Source organism: Tamandua tetradactyla, chromosome 5, assembly GCF_023851605.1.
Source record: "Tamandua tetradactyla isolate mTamTet1 chromosome 5, mTamTet1.pri, whole genome shotgun sequence".
Lineage (NCBI taxonomy): Eukaryota > Metazoa > Chordata > Mammalia > Pilosa > Myrmecophagidae > Tamandua > Tamandua tetradactyla.
Genome location: NC_135331.1, coordinates 191,518,249 through 191,544,823, shown reverse-complemented (window position 1 = coordinate 191,544,823; position 26,575 = coordinate 191,518,249). Strand labels below are relative to the sequence as shown.

Below are 26,575 nucleotides of genomic sequence, written 5' to 3'. Positions count from 1 at the left end.
TATTGCCAAAAATTTAAAATTTCATCATCCAAGTAGTATCAAAGGAACAGCCATTGAGAAGAAAAGAGATAAAAATGTGCAAGAAAAATAAAGGAGTTTGAAGCAATTAAAAAGGCAGTTCAAATAATACATAACTGAGTCAGAAAAGATGCAATTTGTTAAAAGTTTAACATATACTATTTTCTAATCTTTATAGCCACCTCGTGAGAAAGATTCTAGTATCTCCATTTTGCAGGTAACAATGACTAAGCTTAGAGAATTTAAGTAACCTGATGACAAAACTCACTTAATGAATGTATGATGGACATTATCAAAGTTTGAGAAACAGCTTCTCTTTCTCAAAAATTTATGACAGAAGTACTTTGGTCTCCATCATACCTAATCCTGATGGACATCTGGAGAATAGCAGAGTAAGTAAAATCCTTAACATTCATTTTACACAAGAGGAAATTTGTCTGATGGAGATTAATTGACATGATCAAGGTCACACAGAACCAAGACTAAAACCAAACCTCCCCTCCAGGTTTCCTCAACCTCCCTGCACTATTTCTGTTAGGCTAACTCTCAGAAAGACATGTTGGCACACTGCATCAATTAAACCTAATGCAGCTAAAACCTAAGGATCTTTCCAACGACAGCCAGATCATCCAAATCTCACCACTGAGGATGAGCTTGGGCAGGCCTGGCTAAGATACTTGTCAAGCTGCCACGAAAAGGGACTGGATTCCAAGAAGTCATTATTGAAGCAGGAATTTCCTACTGAAGACAGCCCAGAACAGCATGCCTTAGAGACGCATGCCAAGTCAGAGTCTGCTAGGGAGAAAGGAAGTTCAAATATCTGAATGACCAAATACAAACACAAAGTCGAAAGGGACACAGACAGGTTCAAGGTTCCAGAGATAGGATCAGAGCAAAAGCAAACCAGAAATAAGGGTGGGGGCAGTTGGCTCCCCAGGCAGGTGGTTGTACAATCCATGGGGCAGCAGAAATGTTTCTGGGGTGGAACCAGGGGGTCTGGAGAAAAGACGCAGGGGTGAGCCAGAAATCTGAAGAGAGCGCTCATCTATACAAAAGCAGTTTGACCTGCAAGAAGGACCTGCTTCTGAGAAACTGATTATATAAAAATCCACACTTACAAGATAAATAATAAGGGAGGTGAACAGTCATGTTTAGTATTTTAACACTATTCAGTTTTTAAATGAGAAATCAAAGATACAAAAGGTATGGTCATTTACTTACAATTAAAGTCCATTAACACAAAATATAAGAAACTAGGTCTTCTTAAGCCTGACATTTGCACATTTACTGGGCATTGTGTTACAGTCAAAATGGAGGCCGGAAGATCCTCCTGCAAGCCATAAATCAATTTCTGCAAAATGAGCACATACTGCAAAAATCCTCCCTCATCCCAGATCCCAAATGACAAAAGCTTCTGCCAATGCACTGGCATTTCAAATGGTCTTGACAGTTTATTTGAGAGGTCTAAACATCATATGAAACCTACAACACTATACTTAATGCTTTTAATTCTTGTTTCACACAAATATTCAAATTCATTTTAAAACAAACACGTGCAGAAATGCATACGTAATATAATTAGGTATAATATAGAGGGCTTACCTTTAAGTCACTTCCTGGTAAAGTGCCCACTCCGTCTTTCCAATCCATAACGCTGAACACATCAAACTCTTGACCACTTGTGCTAGACGCAGACTCAGTCATGTTTTGTTTTTGTTCTTTTTAACCTGGAAGGAAAGCAAAAAAGGCATATCACTAATACCGCTCATAAAAAAGTCATTTTTGGGTGGGCAATGGCGGCGCAGTGGCAGAGTTTCCACCTGCCATACTGGAAACACAGGTTCGATCCCAGGTGCCTGCCCATGCCTAAAAAAAAAAAAAAAAAGCCATTTTTATTTTAGTCGTCTTTCCTTCAGTTTCCATTAACTACATAATTTTCTTAATCACAGTATCCCATACCCATAGATTTTTTTATTTTTTTATTTTCCATATGCTGTATGGCGAGGTCACATTTCATTATTTTTCCATATTGAATTTTTGTTTGTTTTATTTGTTTGTTTTGCTTGTTTGTTTTGTTTTGGTGGAAGTGTATGGACCAGGAATCGAACCCGGGTCTCCCGCATGGCGGGCGAGAATTCTACCACTGAACCACCCTTGCAACCCCATACCCATAGATTTAAAACTGACTGCTTCAAAAATATGGTTAATGCTTTTTTTTTTCCAGTACAATCTATAGTAAATCATAGGAGAAAAGAATCGTGATAAAATTGCTAAGTTTGAAAAATAAAGCTCCAACTCATAAAAAGAAAAAGAATTCATTGTTTCATAGCATATTCACTTAAAATGAAAAAATCATGGAACCATATGGATAGAATTCCTTGTTCTCTAAGTGGCCTTTTTCTCTTTTAAGACATTGAAAGGAGTACTGGTATGGACAAAGAAGACTTAATTTTGTGTTAATAATAAATCAAAAAAGAGGCCATTTTAAATAATAAAAAAAGAACAAGAAAATTCAGTTCATTTTTGGCTTTCATCCACACCAAATTCATAAACTGTTTATTCTATCCACACAATGAATGCATGGGTGTGATGGACACTTTCAGTTAATTGGTTTAGTCAATACAGCTGAAATATGCCCCATTCTGTTGTTCTTGGAAGTTGGAAGACAGTCTCAAAATTTATTGCAAACACTAATAGTGGAGACTATGTCAGGATAACCAATTTGGCTAGCTGAGCTGTGAAAATGCTTTTCATTTTCTTTTTTTTTTTTAATTGCAAAACTTAAAACTATTCTCTATAACCATACAGTTTGTGTTCATACTGATACTGCTATTCTGAGACTATTATTGACAGGATAAAATAAACAAGCAATTACATTGGCATCCTTTATAATCAAAGTTAAGAGCAATGGATTCTAAATCTAAACTGAAGTATCAGTAAGAATTCATGAGATAGTTTAGCTTTTAAAAATCCACCTATTTCCTATCACCGCCCACTGAAAACACATAGAAACAATGACCAACTAATGGTAACATGCAGCCTTGTGCCCAGACTGTAATTTCTAAAGACCACATTTCACTAAAAGAACCCCAAAGAAAAAGTTAATTTCTGGTCAATGGCAGAAATATGCACGATGGGTCTAGAACAGCTTGTCAAAACAGAAAACAAAGGAACTATGTTACAAGAACTCAAGAGCCCATTTCAATGCTTAGAGACCAGCAGAGTCTCCATGAGATGTTAAGCAAGCCAGAACCTGGAGAAAGCCAAGGGAAGCCAAGAGATGAAAGCCAGCCCTGGAGAAGCAGAGTGAGGGACCCCCACAGGAACAGAGGCTGAAAGCAACGGAGCCCAGGAGCAGGGGACCAGCAGATGCCAGCCACGTGACTGCCCAGCTGACAGAGGGTTCTGCTCCATCAGCCTTCCTTGAATTAAGGTATCTTTACCTGGATGCTTTAGTTGGACATTTCCATAGGCTTACAACTATAAACTTGTAACTTGTTAAATTCCATTTAAAAAAAAAAAACCAATCTCAAGAGGCTCCAGCTACCAAAGAAAGGATAACAGGTGCGGTGAATTCAAACTCTTAAATAAGTTTAAATCCAAGAGTTCATCATGACACTCAAACAAAAAAAACTGTCAAACAAGCCAATAACACGTCACGGATCACCTCTTCAGGATACAAAGGAACCAGCTCATTATTTGGAAAAAAGGAAAGACTGGAGGATTTATCCTGCCTTTCCCATTTGAACAGTATCTCAGGGTAACCAAACAATTGATGGGAGAGGGCTTCTTGAACCAGGCCCAGCTAATAAACGAAAAGGAGTGAGAGAACTAGAATGTCATATGCCACTCTTAATGAATATACAAACATAACACAGTCTATGTACTCTTACCAGGAAAAAAAACAAAAAAAAATCAAACCTAATCTGATCAAGTCTATTTACAGGAAATGCCCGAGACGAAGGACCATGTTAAATCACACTAGAAAGCTGTAAGGAGCAAATCCAGACCATCAGAGACTCTACAACTGCGGCATTTCTCAAAGTACAGTCCACAGACCCTTGAGGGCCCAGAGACCCTTCCAGAAGGCCCAGGAAGTCAAAACGATTTTCATAGAAATACTAAGACATTATCTGCCGTCTTCACTGCATCGACACGTGCACTGAGGGTGCGAAGGCAATCACGGACCAAACTGCTGGGGCAGTGCCCCCCACCTGCGGCAGTACCCCTGCATCCTTCACCGCCAGCAGTCACCGTAAAGGGCTGCCAGTTTCACTAAGACCCGATGAAGTAAAAATAGTACATTTACTACAAAAAAAATTCACTACATTTGACTCTTGAATGTACAGAGTCTTAACACCCTGTGTGATGAAATGGGAGGTAGACAAATGCGATTCTTTTTGAGATGCACGCTGAACAAGCTGCTTTTTTTCACAGATGTGTCATTTTTTATTTAACAAACTATGGATATTTGGATGTGGATATCTGGCAGACATTCTGTCAAAGGGGAACAGACTGAGCCCACTGATTCAAAGAAAAACACAGATGTGTATGTTGCTAGAGATAAAACTTGAACTTTCAAGGGAAAAATCAGATTTTTGGGAAACTTGTATTGACCACCACAAGTTTGACAGCTTCCCAATAGCTAAAGGCTTTTCTAAGGAGAAGGGTGATGATACTTATGAATGTGACTTTTAAAACACTGAATAATGAAATGTGTCAACATGTGACGATCTGCTTAACTCCATAAAGCCGCATTTTCCAAACGATCAATGCATACTGTTAAAATCATGCCTGGGTAAAAGATCCATTCAAAGTGTAAAACAGACCAGTGGATTTTAATGTAACAGAATATGAACGTTCACTGATAGGATTTCCAATTGCACATTGTAACTAATCTTTAAGAAACTGTCGTTTGTCAAGTTATGGTATAATATTAAAAAAGAACATCCACCATAACATGAAAATACTCTTTCCCTTTCAAACTCCATGTCTGCATGAAGTCAGATTTTCCTCACACACATCAACCAAAACAACATATTGCAACAAACTGAATGCAGAAACACAGAGGAAATTCAGCTGCCTTCTATTATATTAAGAAATTAGCAAAAAACATAAAACAATGCCACTTCTCTCATATTTTTGTTGTTTTGGAAACTACAATTATGTTTCATACAAATTATGCTCATATATGTTAACATTTAATGGGTTAATTATTTTTGTTTTAAACAAATAAGTAACTTTAAATTGTCCATTTTAATTTCTAAATGAATATTAGAATATATTGATAGATATAACCCGTATAAACAATAGCTCTTTCGGGTTGTCAATAATTTTTAAAAATGTAAAGGAGTTCTAAGAGTAAAACATCTGAGAGCCACTGCTGTACAGGACAGTTCATTTCTCAAAAAAAAAAAAATTAGTTCTCAAGTAATAAAAAAAAAGAAAGAGAGAAGAAGAAGAAATTTGAAATTTAGATGAAAAGAAAAAAAAAAAAACTTGAGACATGTTACTAACCAATCACACAATATCACAATTCATAAATCTTATTTGGACCCTGATTTAAACTGATGCTTTTTCTAGGGGGCTGATGACTGCCTGTATTTTTTATATACAGGGAGTCCTTCCTCATATTTCAGAGACACATTCCGAAAGTGGCAGATGAGTCGACTGTGAGTGGGGAAGTAAGACTGACATGTGTCAATAACTGTCAAGACTGCGATGGGCCATTGGAGGTTGATGATACCATATCCTAGTTTTGTGTATGCCTGGAGAATTCCACAATAAAAAGGGTCTGTGAAGTGCAGTCTCCTTATGCAGAATACCATTCATCCAAACGCAATCAAGAGAGAAGCACTGTTACCGTCAGTCGTAGATATCGTCTGCTTAAATTTATTCGAGGCTTCAGCAGTCCTTCTTCCTTTTCTCCCCATTACACAGAGAAAACAGCAAATACCAGACGTACAGAATGATGACCATTCCTGATCATTTCAAAATTGTATAGTCTGAATTTGGAAAGGCTTCAGATTTCACTAAGACGGAGTCCTCAAAAGTGGAGGCAGGATGGGAAACCCTGAGGAAGAACTAATCTTCCTTAAGACACAGCGAAAATATGAACTGAGTGAGGACTTGAGGACTCGCCCTTCAGGTCTGCGTGGATTCCACTCCATGGGACAGATCAAGGTTAGCAACAGAATCATTCTGCTGTGAAGCGACAAAGGAGAGGCAGCTAAGGAACAGCTTTCCCCTGGTGGATAAACTAGGTAAAAATCCGCGTGAACTTTCAAAAGTTTTACTGTTCTTTCTGGTAAAATATGTAGATAACCAGAGTCTCCATTCCAATATTTTCTTTGGCAAGTGAACTTTAAGGAAATTTTCCAAAATCCCTTTATAGTCTAGAAATTCTCAGCGGCGCCCGGTGGCCCATCCTGGCTGTCACAGTCCCCGTAATTATAATAGAGGCCAGGGGCTCAACAGCCAGCGTCTGTCAGACACAACACAAACACTTTTCTACTGATCAATCTGATCTGCCTTTTCTCAGAAAAGGATTCAATGCACTAGGCAACTTACCTACAGACATTATTTCATTTCTTTCTTTCTCACAAAAAGAGGGCTCTATTATCCCACTGGTCTACACTGAAGAAAGTGAGTTGCAGAGAGATTCAGCAACTCGCTCAAAATCACAGTTGGTGGCAGAGTCAGGAGTTGAACCCGATCAGTCTCACTCCAACCCGGAGTGGGGCACTGCCACCGTCTCATTCATTTACGGTCTTGCTCTCTGAGAATCTGGCAATACCTACTTTCCCTACACTATTCCTTGGAACGCAACAAATTCAGAAACCAGTTTACAAGGGGAAAGCTCTTGATGTTTGCATTTCAGTAAGACGTGCATCCTTGTAATAAAACAAAAGTGGCATTTAACTATTTACATATATACAATACATATACATTTTCATTCTCTTCCTACCTAAAAACCATAAATGTAGATAATTCACAACAGCAACCACGCCGCCTGTGCCTAGAAGGAGTGGAAAACAGGAGAAATCTGAAAGCTCACACTGTACTAACCTGCAGTAAGAGCTCATTGCAGCTTTTAAGAACTACTTGGAACATGCTTTCACTAGACAAAGCACGGCTGAATGAACATGGTGTGCTCTGTCTATAATCACATACTGAAAACCGATAAAACTGTTTACTTCCACTACTACATTCTGAGGTTTGTGGGCAGTTTGTACAAAATAGTATAGTGTAAAATAACCTATTCTGTGGACTTTGCCATCACCCAATTTTGAAGGCAGGGGTTATTTTCACCATCATGAGGGGTGATGGCAGTCACAGACTGGGAGATTTCACCATCTGTAATCAGGTAGAACCAGCAGCCAATATCACTGGAAGAGAAGCCGCTTCTTGGGTGATACTGTGGGCTTCTCTGCCTACTGCTTACCTTCGGTGAGTCTGCACACTGGTGCAAACACACAGCATCTCTTCCCTTCAACAAATCATGTTTCCGAGAATTAAGCAATTTCTTTTAGTACTGTGAAATGGCTTGTTTTGATTTGTTTTGCAGTTCTATAATTATCACCTGGTACTATTCCATTATTCCACATGGAACCTGATTCCATGAGCCACAGAAACCAGATGTGAAACAGAGTCACTCATGATACGAATCGAAAACAGTGTTGTTCATTCTGCAGAAAAATCCCATTCCAAGTCAGTCTCACACAAATGTGCTGGGATTTTCCAGCAAAGTATCCTAAAAGAGCACCCTGACCAGCCTTCTGTTCTATCAGAGGAGATGGGACACTTTCCTCCTAAATCCCTCCAAATTCTAATGGTTTTCAGTCGCTGCTGATGACAAGAGGGGGCGCTTCTGGGTCCAGGGGCCCCCAAGTCCACTGGCAGGCCCTGACCACTAGTGCGGCGTCCTGGCGGCCGACGGCTGAGCTGGGGCACGGGTGCCCATGCCCGCTGGGAGGGTCCCTCAAGAGGCCATGACTGCTGGAGCACAGCACCAGGCAACGTGACCATTCCTGAAGTCTCCTTTTGTGAACAGTTTGCGTGGCATTTACCACTTTTATCACAACGTCCTTGCCCTAAACGCCCAACGGAAGGGCTGCAGGGCAGACTGAACGACAGTGCTGTCCTCAAATCCCTTCTGTCTTCCCTTGACTCCAAACCAAAGCTGCATGAGTTGACTCTCCCTTGCGTCTATGGCCTGAACCTCCTCAACCCCTCATTTAAAGAAATCCCTGATCATCCCAACCTGCCATGTACCACTAACAATCTAGGAGAAACACTGGGTGTGGGAAAGGTCACTGAGATCTTACGTTCCAGATCTGTGTTATGACGATACGGGAGAAGTCCCTCTCATACCCTGACAGTGCACTATAAATTTGAACAGACTCTAAGGAGAGCAATGAATTTATTCTATAGATTCTTGCACATAGGTATAAAAAGGCATGTAAAGACTATTTATTAACTAAGCACTGTTTATAATATCAAAAACCTGGAAGCAACTCAAATGCCCATCAGTGGTGACAACTGTGGCACATTCATACAGTGACATAAAAAATGATGAGAAAGCTCTTTACATTCTGATATAGAAAGAGTTTCAAGATACTATTAATGCTTCTCATATTATGCAAAGTACAAAAACTTAACCATTTGTGTAAAAATAAATGCAGGGGTATATATAAACATGGGTATTACTTGTATATGCATGGACTATCTCTGGAAGGAGTCATCAGAAACAAGCAACATTGCTTCCCTCCAGAAAACAGCAATGCTTTGCTGACGGACGGCCCTGGCAGAGAGCCTTCTCTCTGTACGCCCTTTTAACTTGTTGAATGTTGTATCATGCAAATGAAGTAACTTTTGTTAAAAAAATTTTTTTTATTATTATTTTATTATTTTATTTTTTTAAATACCAAAAAACACCTAACATGCAAATGAAGCAACTTTGGTTAAAAAATTTTTATTATTATTTTATTTATTTTATTTTTTTAAATACCAAAAAACACCTAACAACAGCAAACATTCCTATTTTGATCATTCCGTTCTACATATATAATCAGTGATTCACAAATATCATCACATAGTTGTATATTCATCATCATGATCATTTCTTGGAACATTTGTATCTATTCAGAAAAAAAAATTTTTAATAAAGAATATTTTAAAAAGAAAAAATAAAATATACAAATTTTTAAGTCCTGTTTCAAGTTCATTTAAAAACCTATTTTATGAAAGGTATATGCCATGGTCAGGTTCGTGTGTCAACTTGGCCAGGTGGTAGTACCTGTTTGTCCAGTTGGGCAAGTGCTGGCCTGTCTGTTGTGATGAGGACATTTCATAGAATTAAATCATGATCACATCAGCTGCATCCACAGCTGATTCCATTTGGAATCAGCCAAGGGGAGTGTCTTCTGCAATAAGTGATGCTCAATCTAATCACTGAAAGCCTTTTAAGGAGGGTTCAGAAGAGACAGGCTCTCTTCCTGCTTTGGCTGGTGAGCTTCTCCTCTGGAGTTTGTCCAGACCCTCCATCGGAATTGTCAGCTTCACAGCCTGCCCTGCAGATTTTGGACTCTACGGTCCTCAAAAGTTATGTGAGACATTTTTATAAATTTTATATCTATGGTTATTTCCTGCTGATCCTGTTTCTCTAGAGAATCCTAGCTAATACAGCATATCTGCCCATGAAAAATATTCAGTTTGCTATAGACACCAACATGAGAAGCCATGGCCTAGAAGTCACTTAAGAAATCGCCTTCCCTAGAGCTCGTGGGTAAACTAAGCTCTGAGTGTTTAACGTGCCTATGCAAACGCATCAGGTCGGCAGGTGGAGGAGAAGAGGAAGGCAGAGTTCACTCCTCCATAACTCAGGTAAGAAACACACAGCAATCCTCGGCATTCACAGACTGAAGACTTGTGGGCCCCCTCGCTCCTGAGTGACCCCTGAAGCTCCCGTCAACTCTCTGGTGGTTTGGCATTTGGCAGAGACGTGAGTCGGGATCCCACATGCCATAAAGCCGAGGGGCAAGAGTAAGCGTCCTGGCCCAGCCAAGGCCCAGGTGTGCTTTCTGCCATCTCTGCTATGACCACTGTAAATAAAGTGATAAAAACTCTGCATCTACTCAGGACATGAAACAAACAAAGTTAATGGCTGATGAGACTAGTGTTGATGCAAGAATGAGGAGAACATGGAAATGTTTATGAAAGTGCTAAATCCTAGCCACAAAGTAGACGTTTCAGATAAAATTCAAGACTGAAATGTCAAATACAATGATGACTCAGACATGTTGGGTGAACAAAACTACCAAATGCTCCAAGATGTGTGAATTTGTTTCAATAAGTGCTCCAGACAGTACAAAAATTGCTCATCAAGTAAGATCAGTAGCTGAGTGGAGAGAGAACATTAACATTTTTCAGTTATACTTGAGTAATTTTAAGGGAGGCATTACGTGCTGTGATGATTTTCTCCAGCTGAGACGTTATGGTGGTCAGTAGGCAGACGTGTATCCCTTATCAAGACCAGGATCTACTGTAGCTCAGTTTTGCCCAGAGATAAGCAGAGCCCTGTGTCTCCAGAATTCTCCCCTCTACAGCTCCTCTCTCAGCAGCCCTGGAGGCCCAAGCAGAGGCTCCAAGCCAGGGCAGGACCCCTAGGGGCTGAGCACCCAGAGCACAGCCAAGGTGAAGAGCCTGCAGGGGCTGAGATGAAGAGAAGATGAAAACCCCAGCTTAAAAGCAGGTCTGTGAGGATACCCCACAGGCCTGGACCTACAGATAAGGGCAGAAGTAAGGATTTCTGTGAAGGGTTCTAACTGTAGCCTGGCCATTCCTGGTCAAACAACTGTTTTCAAAATATGATATTTAAAAGATTGGCTAGTTCACATGCATTAAGACCAGGTAAATAGTTTTTATTACTATAATTACACTTAGTAACTTTATACTTAACAGGTACGTTCTTCAAAAACAAGGTACACAGCTCACATAGTTACAAGTTGAGAATGGTTGTAAAACTGGATAGCCATTGCCCCAAAAGTATCATGCGAGAGTCAGATTAAAATGCTGTCATTCATAGGACTGTCACACAACACCTCCTGCCAATGGGTTCAATTTATCAGTTTTCAGTTAAGAGGGCAATCTATCTATTATAAAGAGTGAGTCAGGAACACCAGCCCTAAAATCATCATTTTGAACCAAGCAAAACCCTTCAGTGTACAGAGGAGTAATATAGCAACGGGAGAAGCTTTCCTCCACGGCGGGACTCCAATCCCTTCCACTCTACGCTGCCCACTTCCCACCAACTGAAAGCAGCTATCTGTTTATTCTGTAGAAAGTATCAGTCACTTTAACCAAATGCCATACCTGACACACAGTAACAGCACTCAAAAGTCCCAAATGCCATGCTTTGGAAATACCTAAAAGGACACTTTCCCCTGCAAATCCCCTGATCAATGTGGCTGATAAACTGCTCTGAGCAGCCCAGCCATGCCCACCCAGTCCCTGCCGTCCTTCCGTAAGCACAAACTCAACACTTTCAGACTTGCCCTACACTCAGAAGTTCCTTTTTCCATCCTTTGCCCTTCCCAAAGCCACTTCCTCCTTCCTTCCTCTTCACTTTGGTCTCCCAACTTTGATAACTACCTCTGTTATGGCACTGGACAAACGGATATCTCAAAGCCTCACATAAAATGTGGACAATAAGAGCGCCTTCCTCGGCAAGCAGGGTGAGGGCTAAATTGATGAGCCAGGGAATATCTTAAGCACAGAACCTACCACAGAAGAAGCAGTCAATAAATGGGTTTTTTAATTAGAATATCCAGTTTAACAATCAGTCTTATCCATGTGATCACTCAGTAACCTTAATTGTTTTTTATTTATTAAGCAGAGGATTTTTTTCTCACATTTTTAATTTTATTTCATAGTATTTCTTATAGTTGGCCACTTGCGCTCAAACCTACATCACAAGGTACCAAGCTCCCCAGGTAAAAAGGAGATGTTGTATTGATCACTCCTCATGGTTTCAGGTTCTGAGCGGGCTGCAGCTTTCCTAAAAGCACACCAGCCCCAAAGCACGAGAGGAGGCCCACCGGAACAGGGGCTGCACCTAAGCCTTGCCCTCCCCCCGGGCCACACCCCCCCCCCCGCCACCCTCCCCCCAGGCCACCCTCCCCCTAGGGCCACCCTCCCCCCGGGCCACCCTCCCCCCCGGGCCACCCTCCCCCCCCGCCACCCTCCCCCCAGGGCCACCCTCCCCCCCCACCACCCTCCCCCCAGGGCCACCCTCCCCCAGGGCCTCTCCACAGCTGCCCCTCCAGGCATCGGACCCACACAGGAGGCCAGGCTAAGACATTCAAACAAGACCTGATAAAAGCCAGGGCCATAGTCCCAAAGTCTCTTCCCCAAAACACAGCTTTGAGGAGACCGTTTATTTGGGCCCCATGAAATGTGGTGAGCCTGGGAGATATAAGACAGTGGCAGGGGGACAGCAGCCTGAGATGCAGGCGAAGGCAGTTTCCCACACATGCGTGGCTGTGGAACTCTATGGAACCCGTACAGTTGTATCCATCTCAACGACCCCAGAGTGACACACAGTCTTTAAGGGAGAAATCTCATGTCCACAAGCATAAGGTCACACAAGGTAACCCATGTTGGGGGGGGGGAGACTAGCGCATAGGAAAGAGGGGCAGCACACGGCACAGGGGGGCTCCTTCACTGACCTCCCATCTGAAAGTTCCACCGACCCCACAGCTACCTTTTAAGGCTCATAAGGGTTCTTATCCTTATTTTACAGATGAGAAAGCTGAGGTCACTTGGTGAAGAAACAGACTTTCCCTCCCAAAGCAGAGAACCTGACACTTTGTATGTGGCCACCAGGGAGGGCAAAATGACACGCCAGAGGCTGGATCCTGGCTCCATCATCTACTAGCTGTACAATAACCTTGACCCTTAGTTCTCTCATCTAGGACCTGGCTCCATCATCTACTAGCCGCACAATAACCTTGACCCTTAGTTCTCTCATCTAGGACCTGGCTCCATCATCTACTAGCCGCACAATAACCTTGACCCTTAGTTCTCTCATCTAGGAAACAGAGCAAAAATTTTGACTTATAGAGATGTAAGAATTTTTCAAAATATCGGCACGTATCCTGGACACTCAGTAGAGCCCTATTAGAGGGATGAAGGAAGAGGAAACAATGGGCTAAGAACAATGTTAAGACTCTGGGATTTCAGGGACAAGTAAAATTTCAAAATGCATTTGGGGGGCAAATGTAAGGTCAATAACTTTTAGTTTTGTTAAGTTCTTATAAAGAAAAGAACATTTGAACAACCAAAAAAGTAAGGACATCATGTCTGACTGACCACCCAAAAACAGGCCAGCAGCCTCTCACTGTGACAGTTCTGCTGCAGTGGCCGAAGCGCCTCCTCACCCACCTGTGGGGCACGGACGCACCTGCCTCCTAGAATGCTGGCACAGCGGCAAGCAGCAAGCAACCGTGGGAGAATGTAGCACGAGGCCAGCAGGAGGAGAAAGCTCTGGAGACGCCCCAGAGGAAGGAGAGTGACACAGTGCGTCTTTCTCTGTAGGTGCCATGAATGTGTGCAGGTGACATGCTGGAAGTAGCGCTGGGAAGACAGAAGCTACACTCTGATTAGAACACTAATTATACTGTATCACAACCATCCCCTTACAGAAGCTGTGCAGGACACGAACCTTGATTTATTATTTCTTTTTCCCCTCTGAGTAGTTATCGTAGTATTAGTAAAATTCATCAAATAGACGAGAAGGTGAAAATGCCCCAGACTAACTGGGGGTGGGGGCAGGCTGTAAAGAGGGCAAAATCAGAAAAATCTCCCATTTTCCATCTGTTTCATAGTCTCCACTGTAAACTATAACAACAATGCTGCTAAGACTTTCTTTGCCTCTGTGGTGGAAGATAGCACAACTGCTCCAAGAACCTCTCCTTACTTGTCAGAGGAGGGGACATCAAAAGAAGTTAAATTCACACTTCTTAAGCATATTCAATAAGGACATGAGAAAAATCTAAACTTGCACTTGAAGCATCTCTCAACAAACACACATTGCCAGGAAGAAAAATTTTCCTTTCAAATCAAGTATGACAGATAGAGAGCTCTGATATTCTACTTACCCTGCTTGATAAGAACCCTGAGTCCACACAACACTGGAATTGAGAACTGTCACGGAGAGATGTGAAATTTTGCCCTAAAGGCCCCAATTCATAGATTTTCAGCAGGCAAACCTCTAGATCATGTCAACTTGAAAACTGAAATCTCAGTTCCACTAAGAACAGCACCGCTGGATGGTTTGGTGTGTGAATCAAACTGTTTAAAAATAAACAGAAAGATACAAGTGCTGGAGAAGATGTGGAGAGAAAGACGTACCTATTCACTGCTGGTAGGGAAGCTGAGACGTGCAGCCCCTTGGAGGGCGTGGTGGTGGCTCCACAGGAGGCCAAGATAGGGTTGCCACATGATGCTGCAACCCATGATTAGGTACATACTTGACAGAACTGAAAGCAGGGACACAGATGGACATTTGCACACTGGTATTTATGGCAGCAGTTTTCACAATTTGCAGTGGATGGAGGTGGCCTTAGGGTACATCAATGGAGGAATGGAATGGGGAACTGTGGTGTCTACATACAATGGAATTTTGAGTGGCTGCAAGAAGGAATGAAGTTATAAAGCATGCAACTAGGTGGCTGAACCTTGAAGACAGCATGTGGTATACAGTAAGCCAGAAATGAAAAGACAGATATCTTAACACCTCACGAATACGGACTAACTACAATGCCCAAACTTTGAGAATTGAATCTGAGAGCACAGTTATCTGGGGCCGGCTTACTGCAAAGGGTCCTAGACTGTAAGCTCTTACAGTAGTCACATCTATTCCTGAGCTGTAACTGGTATTTCTAAACTCAGAATTTCTAAACTCTGAGATGCAGAGCTCTTTGTGATAACCTGGTTGTTATGATGGAACTTCAGGTATCTAGGTGACACCTGAGACTCAGAGCTCGAGTTCTGCAACTATGAAAGTCAGCCATGCCCCATACAGCAAGGGCTATAAAAGCTGAAAAAGAGAGCAGACTTCAATCAGAGATACCAATGAAGTCAATCTGGTTAGGGTTAAGGTAAATCAGACTAAAACGTAAAGGATGATATTGACTGTATTTAAAAACTTCAATTTCTGTGTGAGACCAAAGGGAGAAACGTTTATTTGGTGCAAAACGTATATTTTCTGTAGCACATTATCTAATTTAACTGGTATGGTCAGTTTATTCGAACACCATAGTTACATGGGACCTTGAACAGCATGAGATCTTGTTGGACTTCCCCACCTGGGGAATTCCTGCTCGTCTCGCCAGCACCGGGGACTATTAATTTGGCAGGCCAAGCCCTCGATCTTGGGGTCTGCCCTTGTGAAACTTATTCCTGCAAAGGAGAGGCCAAGCCTACTGATAATGAGGCCTAAGAGTCAACCCGAGAACCTCTGTTGTTGCTCAGATGTGGCCTCTCTCTCAGCCAACTCTGCAGGTGAACTCACTGCCCTCCCCCTGCTGGGACCTGACTGTGGGGACGAGCCTGGCCCTGGCACTGTAGGGCTGAGAAAGCCTTCTTGACCAAAAGGGGGATGAGAGAAATGAGACAAAATCAAGTATCCGTGGCTGAGAGATTTCAAACAGAGTCAGAGGTTATCCTGGAGGTCATTCTTATGCATTATACAGGTATCCCTTTTCAGTGTTTGGTGTATTGGAGTACCCAGAAGAAAATGCCTAAGAGCACTAACCTATAATCCAGTAGCCTTGATGCCTGAAAAGGCTTGTATAACTGCACAGCTGTTATGGTGTGACTGTGTGATTGTGAAAACCTTGTGACTGACACTCCCTCTATCCAGTGTACAGACAGACAAGTAAGAAAATAAACACACAAAAAATAAACAAATAATAGGGAGGTAGGGGATATGGGATGCTTTGGGTGTTCTTTTTAATTTTAATTGTTTTTGGAGTAATGAAAATGTTCAAAAATCGATGGTGATGATTGTGGAACTGTATGATGATACTGAGAACCACTGACTGAACACTCTGGATGATTAGATGATATGCGACCATATCTCAATATAACTGCATTTAAGAAAATAATAAAGAACAGCATTCTTGAGAATCTGGGTCTTCTTTCACAATTACTCCTGAACAGTATATACCGGAGTGGCAGCTAATCCATCCTTTGTTTAAATATGAAATTGATTTTTTAAATGTTTCCTTCTTGTTTATATTTCCTCACAAATATTCCCCCTTTATCTCCTGATCATATTTTAATAAGGATGACTCGAGTCATAACACACCACTGGCTTCTCGGAGTTGCTATTTTTCAGCCATAGAGATTACATCCAAGGGGTTAGTCACCCAAGCCAACCTTTACAAAATCTCAACTTCCTGCCCTTCGTTTGTTACTTTAAGAAGGAGGAATTATTTGAGATTCTGAGGCCTAACCTACTTACTTCCTGTAAAGGAGGAACAGAAAATGAAAAATGCCTTTCAAGAAAAAAAAAAACACTACATTAAAGAGTGTGTAGAAAGTAAAATCACAAAAGGACATTAATAGGCCTGTGGCATGTCTAATATATTCTCATTTAATGCTTTTATTTGAAGTTCACATTCAATAGACAGACTATAACATATCTCAATTTGAAGCAGAAATATCCTTTAAAATGCTCTATCATCAACATATCAGACTAAAAGGATAATAATAGAAAGTTTACATCCATTAGGGAGATTTACAAGTACCTGTTCTAACGCAGATACTTCCATGCTTGCATTAAATGTACAGAACTTAATTTTTTTAAAAAAAAAGAACTAAAAGTAGTATCTTATTCTTTTTTCTTTTTCACTTCATAATTTTTTAAAATGCTAAAAGCAGCAAAAATAAAAACATCTTACTTTTTGTTATTTTGCTTCGCATTTTCTAGGACTTAGAACCAAAAGCATTACATCCCTTTCTCCTTTGCATGTGGTAAATTAGATTTGACCAGATTTTTATTGCCCTCACAGAAGTGGACAGGCTTATCTGTGATAACACTGGGGCTAACCTCCTTATCAGTGGGCTGGCCAGGGAAGCCTGCAGTCCACAAGCCCACACGGTGGCCACACGGCAACCAGACCACACTGGCTACTCGGGTAGTTCACGGCTGAAAGTGCAGTCAAGGTACAACAGATGGGGTAAAAACGAACTGATTTGGATACCTGAACAATCCTACTCAAAACATTTTTATGAACTAATTTAATTCCATAAAATTACCCACAACATAAAGTGATGGTCCGATCCTGAAAAGACCCAGCACGCGGTGAGTGCACAAGAAAACGCCTGTTAAGTAAGTGGGCTTCATTCAGTACAGGAGGAACCGTCTGTTACCTTGCAATGGGACGTGCGATGGCACAGTTTCATATCAGGCTGGAGCTGGGCCTGCTACACCATAATTCGTGTAAGAGAGACGCTGCCGAATGGCCACTGCAACATGGAGCTGCCCGCTGAGTTACAGAAACTCCCACCTTCACCTGCAGACACCGGGCATACGCTTCCAGCTGGTGATCACAGCGTGGCTGAAGACGGCACCCTCACAGCCACATTCCCTGTCTCCACTCTTCTTACGTCCCCTCTAGGACACCCTTTCCCTTCTCCCCTCCCCCATCTATCTCTATCCCTCATTTCTTCCTCCCTTTTGGAATTCTGGCTTCATAGGAAATTCCACGTTATTTTGAGTCAGTAAATTTATATCCCATCCTATTCATTCATATGTTCGTTTGTGCATTAATTCACTTTATTTATTTACTTATTAAATAAATAACCCTACTGCTTTATCAGGTCTCTTCTACAAAGAGCAAAACCCAATTTGAGCAATATTTTTGTTAACAGCTTGTGATCATTTCAAGGCTACAGGCATGGTCAAGATGCTCTTTTCATAGAACTCAATAATTGGTCTCTCAGTTGCTGTTCAGAAAAAAAAAAGAAAAGGAAAGAGATAGAGTCTTCCTTGCATCATTTTTTCTTGTACTTTTTCACTGTAGCTTGTCCACCAGCAAATCAAGGTACAGGAGCAAAGACGTTAATTTGCGAATATGTTTTCTTAGAAATATTCTAGTAATAACTGCTTTGAAAATCAAAGACTTAAAAACCTAACAATCACAATAAGCCGGTGCTATTTTCCCTGGTTCTATACCTTTCAAAGTACATCATATGGTCTCAGATAGGTTAGTAAATACCTCTGAGCACGGGTTTACTTCAGGAAATAATAACCCCAAGTGCTCAAGGCCTGCGGACAGAACACAGGGGAACACTGACTGCGACAACCAGCGGGAGGAAGAAGAGGAACGCAGACGGCACTTCACACTTAGATATAACACACGTGTGACCCCACAATCACCCTCAAACTCACTCACTACGAGTCACTCCCGGAGAAGAAACCGGGGCTGGTGAGGAAAAGTCCTCATTCGAGATCACCCAACTTTATCCAAAAGTTCTTGTTCTTCCCTCCAAACTACGCCATCTCTTAAAAGGGGTTTCCTTACACATCTTTCCCTGTTCGACTGCTTAGGTCAAAATAAGTTACGCTTCAAAGAAACCCTTTTCTGGTGATTTTCTTTGTACTCGTCTACTTGCTAACATAGCTGCTGCAATCAATACAAACGAGTTCATAATCTGCCATAATTGACTCATATCAGCATGTGTCAATGAAATAGTTTAGCCTAACAAAATGAAAACCTTTACAAAATATATCTGCTCTGATTCTTGAACATCAAGACGGTATACGTAAATATACAGACTAAGCAAACACGGACATTAAATAGTTCTAAGTACAGTATTTCCATCTACATCGTAACTCCAAAATCTTCTCAGGAATGAGCCCCTCAGAGGCAGCAAGGGGGGGAGCGGCAGAGCAGATCTCTACCGGAGAGTCACTGGTGAACACGCGGGCCAAGGGAGAAAAGACTCAGCTTCAATCTATCACCCTCGCCAGACAGACAATCCGGGCATCCCTTGACAAGAGATAAACAGCTACTTGTTCAATTCTGAAGGCTAAGCATTAAAAAAAGGAACACAATGGATTGTGCCATATGCACGCAGTTATATGTCACAGGTAACCCGAAAATCCATTTGCTGGCTGCAGGCTCCAAAGAGAGTTAAAGCCCTTACTCTTTGCTACTGGTGCAATGTGCAACTGTTACAGTGCTGCAGCAAAGCTCAGAGCTGTACCAACTCCCTGGTTAAGGGTCTCGCGAATTTCCCAAGCACAAAGGCCTGGGCTTTTAGAGTCTGGCGTTGCAGGAGCTCAGGAAAATCTTAGCAGCAGCGCCGCTGGAGGGGACACACTGGGAGCCCCAAAGGTACCAGGTCCCACACCACGAAAAGGAATGTGTCTTGTAAATTCCCCATTCTACTGCATGTGCTATAAACCCTCTTGGTTGAAATATTGAATGCTTCCAAATAAACTACCAAATAAACTAGTGGAAATTCTTCGAGAACCAACTGTCAATTACTCAGGGACTAATTAAACTAATTAAACAGGGCATGTAATTTTTCCCTCTTCTACTATCGGATTTTTGGATTCTTAGAACATTGATCAGATGACCTACAAGAGAAGCGAGATGAAATAAAGTTACAACTTGTCAGGGTTTATTTTGTCAAGTTTTGTATGGTCAAATTGAAAATAGGGACACACGGTATTTGTGATTATTCTCAGTATAGACTATAGACAGTCACCTATATTTAGAATAGAGTAGCAAAAGGGTCTAGAAAACATATGGATGAATCTTTCCCTAAATCCACAATCTTTCACTTCTGCTGGCCCCTAGGATTCACACCTATATTACCCCAGTTACCTATTTTTTCATCTCCCCACAGGCCAATGCAACTAAAGTATTAATTACAGTACATGAATTCCCTTCACACCAATCCTTCTATCTTCCTCATCCTACCATCTCCACAATTAGATAGCACTGTTAATTTGAAATATTTATTTCAGTTACTTCTTCTAACTTATTCAATGACTAGTTCAGAATAAATAAATTTATGGTTTTGTATTCAGCACCATGCAAAAACATGGTCCCTTCACTCAAGAAGCCAATACCGTAAAAATAAACTACTTTTTCCTCAAGAAAAGAAATATTCCCTGAAAGTTATTTTGACAAGTGCACATAATATATGCACCAGAAACCTAACTAAGAATTCCAGCCAGGAATTAAATCACTGTGTTCTGCCTTCTCACAATCCACCTGCTACCTTCCACAGAGCCTGCTAAGGTGACATGATGATACAACCACCAAACAATGGAATAACTCCTTGTACTTCTTTTACTTGATTACACATTATTTTACTTGACCCTTTCAACAAAGGAAGCAAGGCAAGTCTTAATGCCCCCATTTTCCTGATAGGGAAATCTAAGCCGAATGCGGTCAAGTGACTTATACAAGGTGACGCCATCAGTGACTAAATCCAGTCTTCTCGTCCCTATGCTAGCATTCCATTCACTTCCACAAGGACTCCTCAAATGAAGGAAACAGCCATGGCCTTCAGCTCAGCATGTCCAAACGCAGAACCCATCACCCTAGGATGCATGCTTTACTTTCTGTGAACTCTATCCTGTCTGCACCCGTCCCTGCAGCTCCTCCATCCCACTGTCTCCACCGCACCATCCACAGGAGCTCAGTACATTACGGGAGATGGCCGGCAAGCAGAAGATGACAATACGTGCCTTTTAATCATCCTTTTTCTATCTGCAAACCGTCTGCTGGGGCTTCGAGACCACACTGTTCCGGCTGCCAGGCGGCCCAACCAGGATCATGAGTCCTACCCATAACTAAGGCTGAATTTTCCCGTGTTTCCGAACAGAAATGCAGGACAGAAAAAGAAGATCGGAAACCAAAACGAGGCAGAAAAGAAGAGGGAAAGGCTGAGAGAAACCAAAAACGAAACACAAAGAAAGCTTGAACAGCAGAAACCTGGAGCGGTCCCTGTGTACTGAGACGCTCTACCAGACCATTGGCTGCTGTGTATGTGATGACCCTTGTCCTCTGGGTAGGTCCTGGATAACTGGACATAAGCCAGCACCCTCCAAGTTTACCCGAGGGATCTCAGAAGCCAACAGCTACGCTCCCTGTGGAGACGTGTTCAAAAGTCGACAAGTCTACCAACACTCCAGAACCTCACAATGACACTACACGATGATGTCTGGCACAAGTCAGACCACTGTCCAAGTTCAGTTCTTAAAAGCCCAAAAGCTCGCTCTGGAGGTTTCACCTACAAAATTTCACTACTGGGCCCCAAAGACAGTGAAAGTTCCAGAACCTTCCATGATCTCACAGCATACATATTTAGTAGTTATATAGATTTATGGTCACCTTTGTTCTATTTTCCTGACTTCATCAATTCCAAAGAATAAAGCAATCTACTTCCAGTAGAAAACAGGTACAAGTGACATGCCAATTAAGAATCCGGCAAGTAAATGTTCAAAAAAATGATCATAGTAATGAATGCACAACTATGTGATGCTATTGTGAGCCACCGATTGTAATTATGTCATGAATATCTGTATGTCAAGAATGTTTGTATGTTTGTTTGCTGTTTTATAATAAAAAACATTGAAATAAAAAATAATAATAAAATAAAACAAAGTGGAAAAAAAAAAGAATCTGGCAAGTAAGTCAGGCCAAAGACTATGCAAGGTAGTCTTGTAATTTTCCAAGTGTGTTATTCCAGCCTCAACTACCCTTAGTGTCAACACTTCAATACAGTCAAAGAAATCCTATATAATGATGCTTTTCTGCCAACCATGTCCCACAATTCATTTCCTGATTCCCCAAAGCAGCCTTTAACACGTGTACATATGTCAAGCAATTTGTTTCCACCAGCAAATCTTACCTTGTGGCGGTGCAGAAAGGTACAACTGTCTGGAGGTCTTCACAACCGCTGTCCACCCCAAGGCCTAGAATGGATTTAAAGAGAGGAAAGATAAACTCCAAGCATGGGTGTCAAAAATAATCCTTGAAATCCCCAACCCCCAATTAATAATCAGCTTAAACTCCGAATCACTGACATCTGCATCATCTCACCCCAAGCCACTGTGCACATCAAAATAAAATCAACTAGTCTGAGATGAGGTGAAATGGGTTTTAATCATTCAAAATAGTCCCACGTGCTGAATACTTGCACTAAGGCCTCTCCCATGACCTGACAAACAGGTGAAAAGTTCAGGAATCACTGGATTCAGCTTTAATGTCCCATATTGCTTTAGTTTTAAAGATACTTTACAAGACACACGAGCAAAACAACAGATATTATGTAAGCAATTTTTGCTATATATTTAAGTTTCACAAATTATACAAAGTATTCCAAAAATACCTTCTTAATGAAACAAAGTAATACTCTCACAACTAAAAGGGACCGTATACGCTATAACTCTCTAAGCATTCACATGTATTATAACTAACTAAACAGTCAAGAAACTCCACACTAAAATTATATTTATTAGAAAATACACTGATCAGCTCAAAGGAAAGGAAAACTTCAGCCAAAGGACTTTGTCCTTAAACCCACACTGTACCCCGTACTTTTATTAACACTCCAAATGCAATATCTGCTATGACTCGTGATGAAAAACGAATCAGAGACACAGAGGACTTGAAACAGAAAAGCACACAATACCAATTCCAAAGCCCAGAATGGAAGCAAAATGTCTTTCTCCCTGGGAGGGGGATGGGGGAGTCAGAGGGGTTGAACCCTCAGGGCCCCCTGCTCTCGGATTTCGCCAGCCTTCCTCTCCCACCAGCATCCTCCCACACCGCGCACGGCCGCTCGCCCCGAGGCCGGCTGGCCACTTCCACGTCGGAACCGACGAGCGAGAAAAGGCCAAACTCTGCCCTGGGCCTGCGAGTCTCCGCCCGCGGTCAGCCACTAGAGGTCCCCCCTTGGCCAGCTTTGCACGTTCGCGATTTTGCTGCACTTGAAACTTTCCGGGGAAATGCTCTACTCGAGTCAGTGTTTTTCTAAAAACTTGCGCAAAAACCCACGCGACGCGGCTGCCCAGTGCCGAGCCTCGGTCCCGGGCTTCCCGGACCCACAAAGGCATCCCAGCGCTCAGAGGAACGCAAAATTACAGACCGACGCGCCCGCCGCAGCCGCGCTCCCCCTCCCCCCCCCGCCCCCCACCCCCCATTTCCACTTATCTCAGTTTCCCTCAACTTCGAACAATTCGTCTATTTTTGTTTCTGCGCGCTCGCAGCGACCTTCGGCGGCGTTCCCGGGCGCCGGCCTGGGTGGGAAGGCGCGGCCCGGGGATGCAGCGCCAGGCGAGGCCGCGGTCGCGGCGCCCGAGGAAGTTGCATAAGGAGAGAGACTCCGTTTTTCGGGTCCCCTCGAAAACTCGGAGGGGAGGGGAGGAAAAGGAAGCGGGGGGGGGGGGGGACTGTGAAGGGAAACCAAAGCGACGTTTACCTTCGTCTCCCCGTGGAAGGGTGGGGTAAGTGCCACCGTCCTCGCGACCCCGTGGGGCGGCTCGCAACCCCCACTTCCCCCCGAGAGCGGACGGACAGACAGCCAGACACCCCTACCCCTCCGCGGGCGGGCGGGAAGGAAAGCGCCCGCTTTTCAACTTTCTCTCACGGTCGCGCTGTGGGCCGAGCTTTGACCAGAAGGAGGGAAGGTGGGGGGGGGGGGACCCGAAAACCCAGATCATTGGGCCTTTTTTCTTTAAAGGTAATTAAAGTTTTACCACCAGCACAAAAGTTGCACCCTGCCCCCCGCCCGTGTCACCGCGCCGCCACCCCCGCCCCCCCACGTCTCGGGGGCTCTCAAGTTTTCCTCCCTCTCCCCCCTCCCCGGTCCCCTCCCCCAGCTCGCGGGGCGCGCGGCGGATGCCTGGGCTCCTGCGCTTCCCGGTCCCCCCCCACACACCCCGCCGGCCTCTACTTCCCCCGCCCGCCCGGCCGCCGGGCCCAGGACGCGAGTGTGCAAAGCCCATGGCCGCGGCACGGCCCCCGCGCGGACCCCCGGCCGCCTCCCGGCGCTCGGGCGGGCGTAAACAAGTTGCAGGACCCGCGGCCCCGCGTTCCCGCCCCCCGCGGCCCCCCTTCCCGGCCGCCGCCGCCGCCGCCGCCTCCCGGCACACGCCCGCAGCCCCCGGCGGCGCGGCGCGACACGGCGCGGGGCGAACGCCGCGACGGCACCGGCTCCGGCCCGGCCCGCGCCCTCCGGCGCCTCCCCGCGCGCACGGCCGCCGCGGGCCCGCGCCGCCTCGCCTCCCCGGGCACTTTCCCGGCCCCGGCAGAAATAAACCGGAGGGTTTATTTTTGTGCAACTTTCCCAAAATGGCGGAAATTGGAGCTGCTCTCTATTAAATTCTCACACAGTCGGTCGGGCAGGGGGAGGCGGCGAGGAAGGCAACGCAAACTCGGGTCCGCCGGGCCGCGCCGCGCCGCGGGGTCCGGGTGTATGTGTGTGTGTGTGTGCGCGCGCGAGTGTGAGTGTGCGTGCGTGTGAGTGTGCGTGTGCGCGGTGGGAGCCGGGCAGGCCTCGGCGCCGCGCACACCCAGCACACGCCGGCAGGCGCGCCTGCACATTCAACCAGTCCGTTCTCCGCAGCCCGAGTGCGGAGAAAGTGGCCCGGCCTCTTTTCCCACTGCCTCGGTCTCCCGTACTTGGACTTCTCGCGCTCGCCCCGCCGCTCCCCGGTGCGCGCCCGGCACAAAGGCCACACACGGGCGGAGGGGGCCGCAGGGGCGGGCGCGGGGCCGGCCGCCTCCCGCCGCCCCGAGCCGCGGCCCGGCCGCCCCCGCCCGCCTCGGCCGCCCCGGCGGCGGCCCCGCGGCACCCACCCGGCACGCGCCCCCGCCCGCGCCCGGCGTCAGGAGAGGGACCCCAGTGACAGGCTCGGGGGAGGGGGCGCGCGGGGAGGGGGCCCTCCCGCAGAGCGCGCCGCGGCCGCCTCGCCCGGCTCCCTTCCGCACGGCCCCCCACACCCTTCCCCGGGTGCGCGCACCGAAAAAAAGACAAGTCTCTCCTCCCCCCCATTTTTCCTTTCTCTTTTCTCGCTCTTTTGTTCCTCTTTCACACTCGCGCTCACTACTTCACGGGGAGATGCCCGGGGACTCCCCCTCCAGCCCCTTCCGAGTCACTTGCCCACTTTTTTCCCCGGGATTAAGTTTTCTCCTCTTTCCCAGAGGCGGAGAGAAGTGGGGGAGAAACCCCTTCTGTCCTTTCCCCTCCCGGGTCTGTTTCACAAGGGCAGGGTGCGCTTCCTTCCCTCGGCAGCGCTCGGAACTTTCATCCTCACCCAGAAAAATAAATGAATGCCTTTGGCACGTACAGATCTGCAGATTAACGAGCGATTCGATCAGATCAGCCGCTTCTTACCCCCAAATTTTCTCTTTTTTTTTTCTCGGTCTCACGAGTAGTCCTGACAAATGGTCCAGGGCTGCGGGCGCAGTGCGCATGTGCGCGTGGAGCCTGGCTGGGGAGAGGGAAACTGCGCTGCCGCCGCCGCCGCCGCCGCCGCCGCCGCCGCCGCCGCGGCGGGCCGGGCCGCTTCCCGGCTGCTGCCTGCGCCCTGCCTGCCTGCGCCCTGCCTGCCTGCGCCCTGCCGGCGCCCTGCCTGCCTGCGCCCTGCCTGTCTGCACCCTGCCTGCCTGCGCCCTGCCTGCACCCCGCCTGCCTGCGCCCTGCCTACCTGCGCCTTGCCTGCGCCCTGCCTGCCTGCGCCCTGCCTGCGACCTGCCTGCTCCCCGCCTGCCTGCGCCCTGCCTGCGCCTGCCTGCGCCTGACTGCGCCCTGCCTGCGCCCTGCCTGCGCCCTGCCTGCCTGCACCCTGCCTGCGCCCTGCCTGCCTGCACCCTGCCTGCCTGCCCGCGTCCTGCCTGCGCCCTGCCTACTCGCGCCCTTCCTGCGCCCTGCCTACTGGCGCCCTTCCTGCGCCCTGCCTGCCTGCGCCCTGCGCTGGAGAGCAGCCGCCACCCCGGCCCGGCCCGCACGCACGCGCCGCCTCAGGTGCACCTTCTCCCGGCCTGGGCCCGGCTCCGAGCCGTGGCCAGGGCGGGCAAAACAAACGCGAAGGGCGGCGAAGGTGACAGCTCTCTTTGTCTGTTTTTCACTTTACATTTTTTAAGGCAGTTCGCAGAGCAGCTCATCCACCATGTGCTGCTGGATGTGTGCATTCAGCCGTTAAAGAGTGGGCCCTCGTCCCCACAGACACTCGCCCGAGGCCACGTGCGCGCACAGGCCAAGGAAAATAGGAAAGAAAGTTTTCAGCCCTGGCAGAGTATGAGCCCCTCCGCCACCCCCCTCACTGGGGCCTCGAAGGCTGCGCGGCCAAGTGCGGGGTTTCACCTTGCGTGCTCCTCGTCCTCCTTCAGCATTGACTGTCTTCACGGACATTGTAAACTAGCCAGGCCTCCACCGTGGGAGATGGGGAGACTCGCGGATCGGCTCCGAAATCAACGCGAAGGGCCCTCAGCAATAAGCAAGTGGAGGACTTTCGTCCTGG

The 26,575-nt window shown here is 45.4% G+C and overlaps 1 protein-coding gene across 6 annotated transcripts in view; it reads right to left on the bottom strand.

Moving 5' to 3' along the window:
- Positions 1-25,544, bottom strand: part of L3MBTL3 (L3MBTL histone methyl-lysine binding protein 3) — a 120,937-nt gene extending 95,393 nt beyond the window's left edge. For 3 of the 6 annotated variants that reach the window (XM_077162880.1, XM_077162884.1, XM_077162885.1), the window contains exons 1-3: positions 25,450-25,544; positions 21,961-22,024; positions 1,621-1,745 (exon numbers count right to left, since the gene is read on the bottom strand). In XM_077162880.1, coding sequence (XP_077018995.1) covers positions 1,621-1,722 — 102 coding nt within the window. In that variant the 5' untranslated portion in view covers positions 1,723-1,745; positions 21,961-22,024; positions 25,450-25,544. Of the gene's footprint in view, positions 1-1,620; positions 1,746-21,960; positions 22,025-23,532; positions 23,710-24,442; positions 24,542-25,402 lie in introns of those variants that run through there. The other 3 variants (XM_077162881.1, XM_077162883.1, XM_077162882.1) reach the window with 3 other exon arrangements.
- Between the last annotated feature and the right edge of the window lie 1,031 nt (positions 25,545-26,575).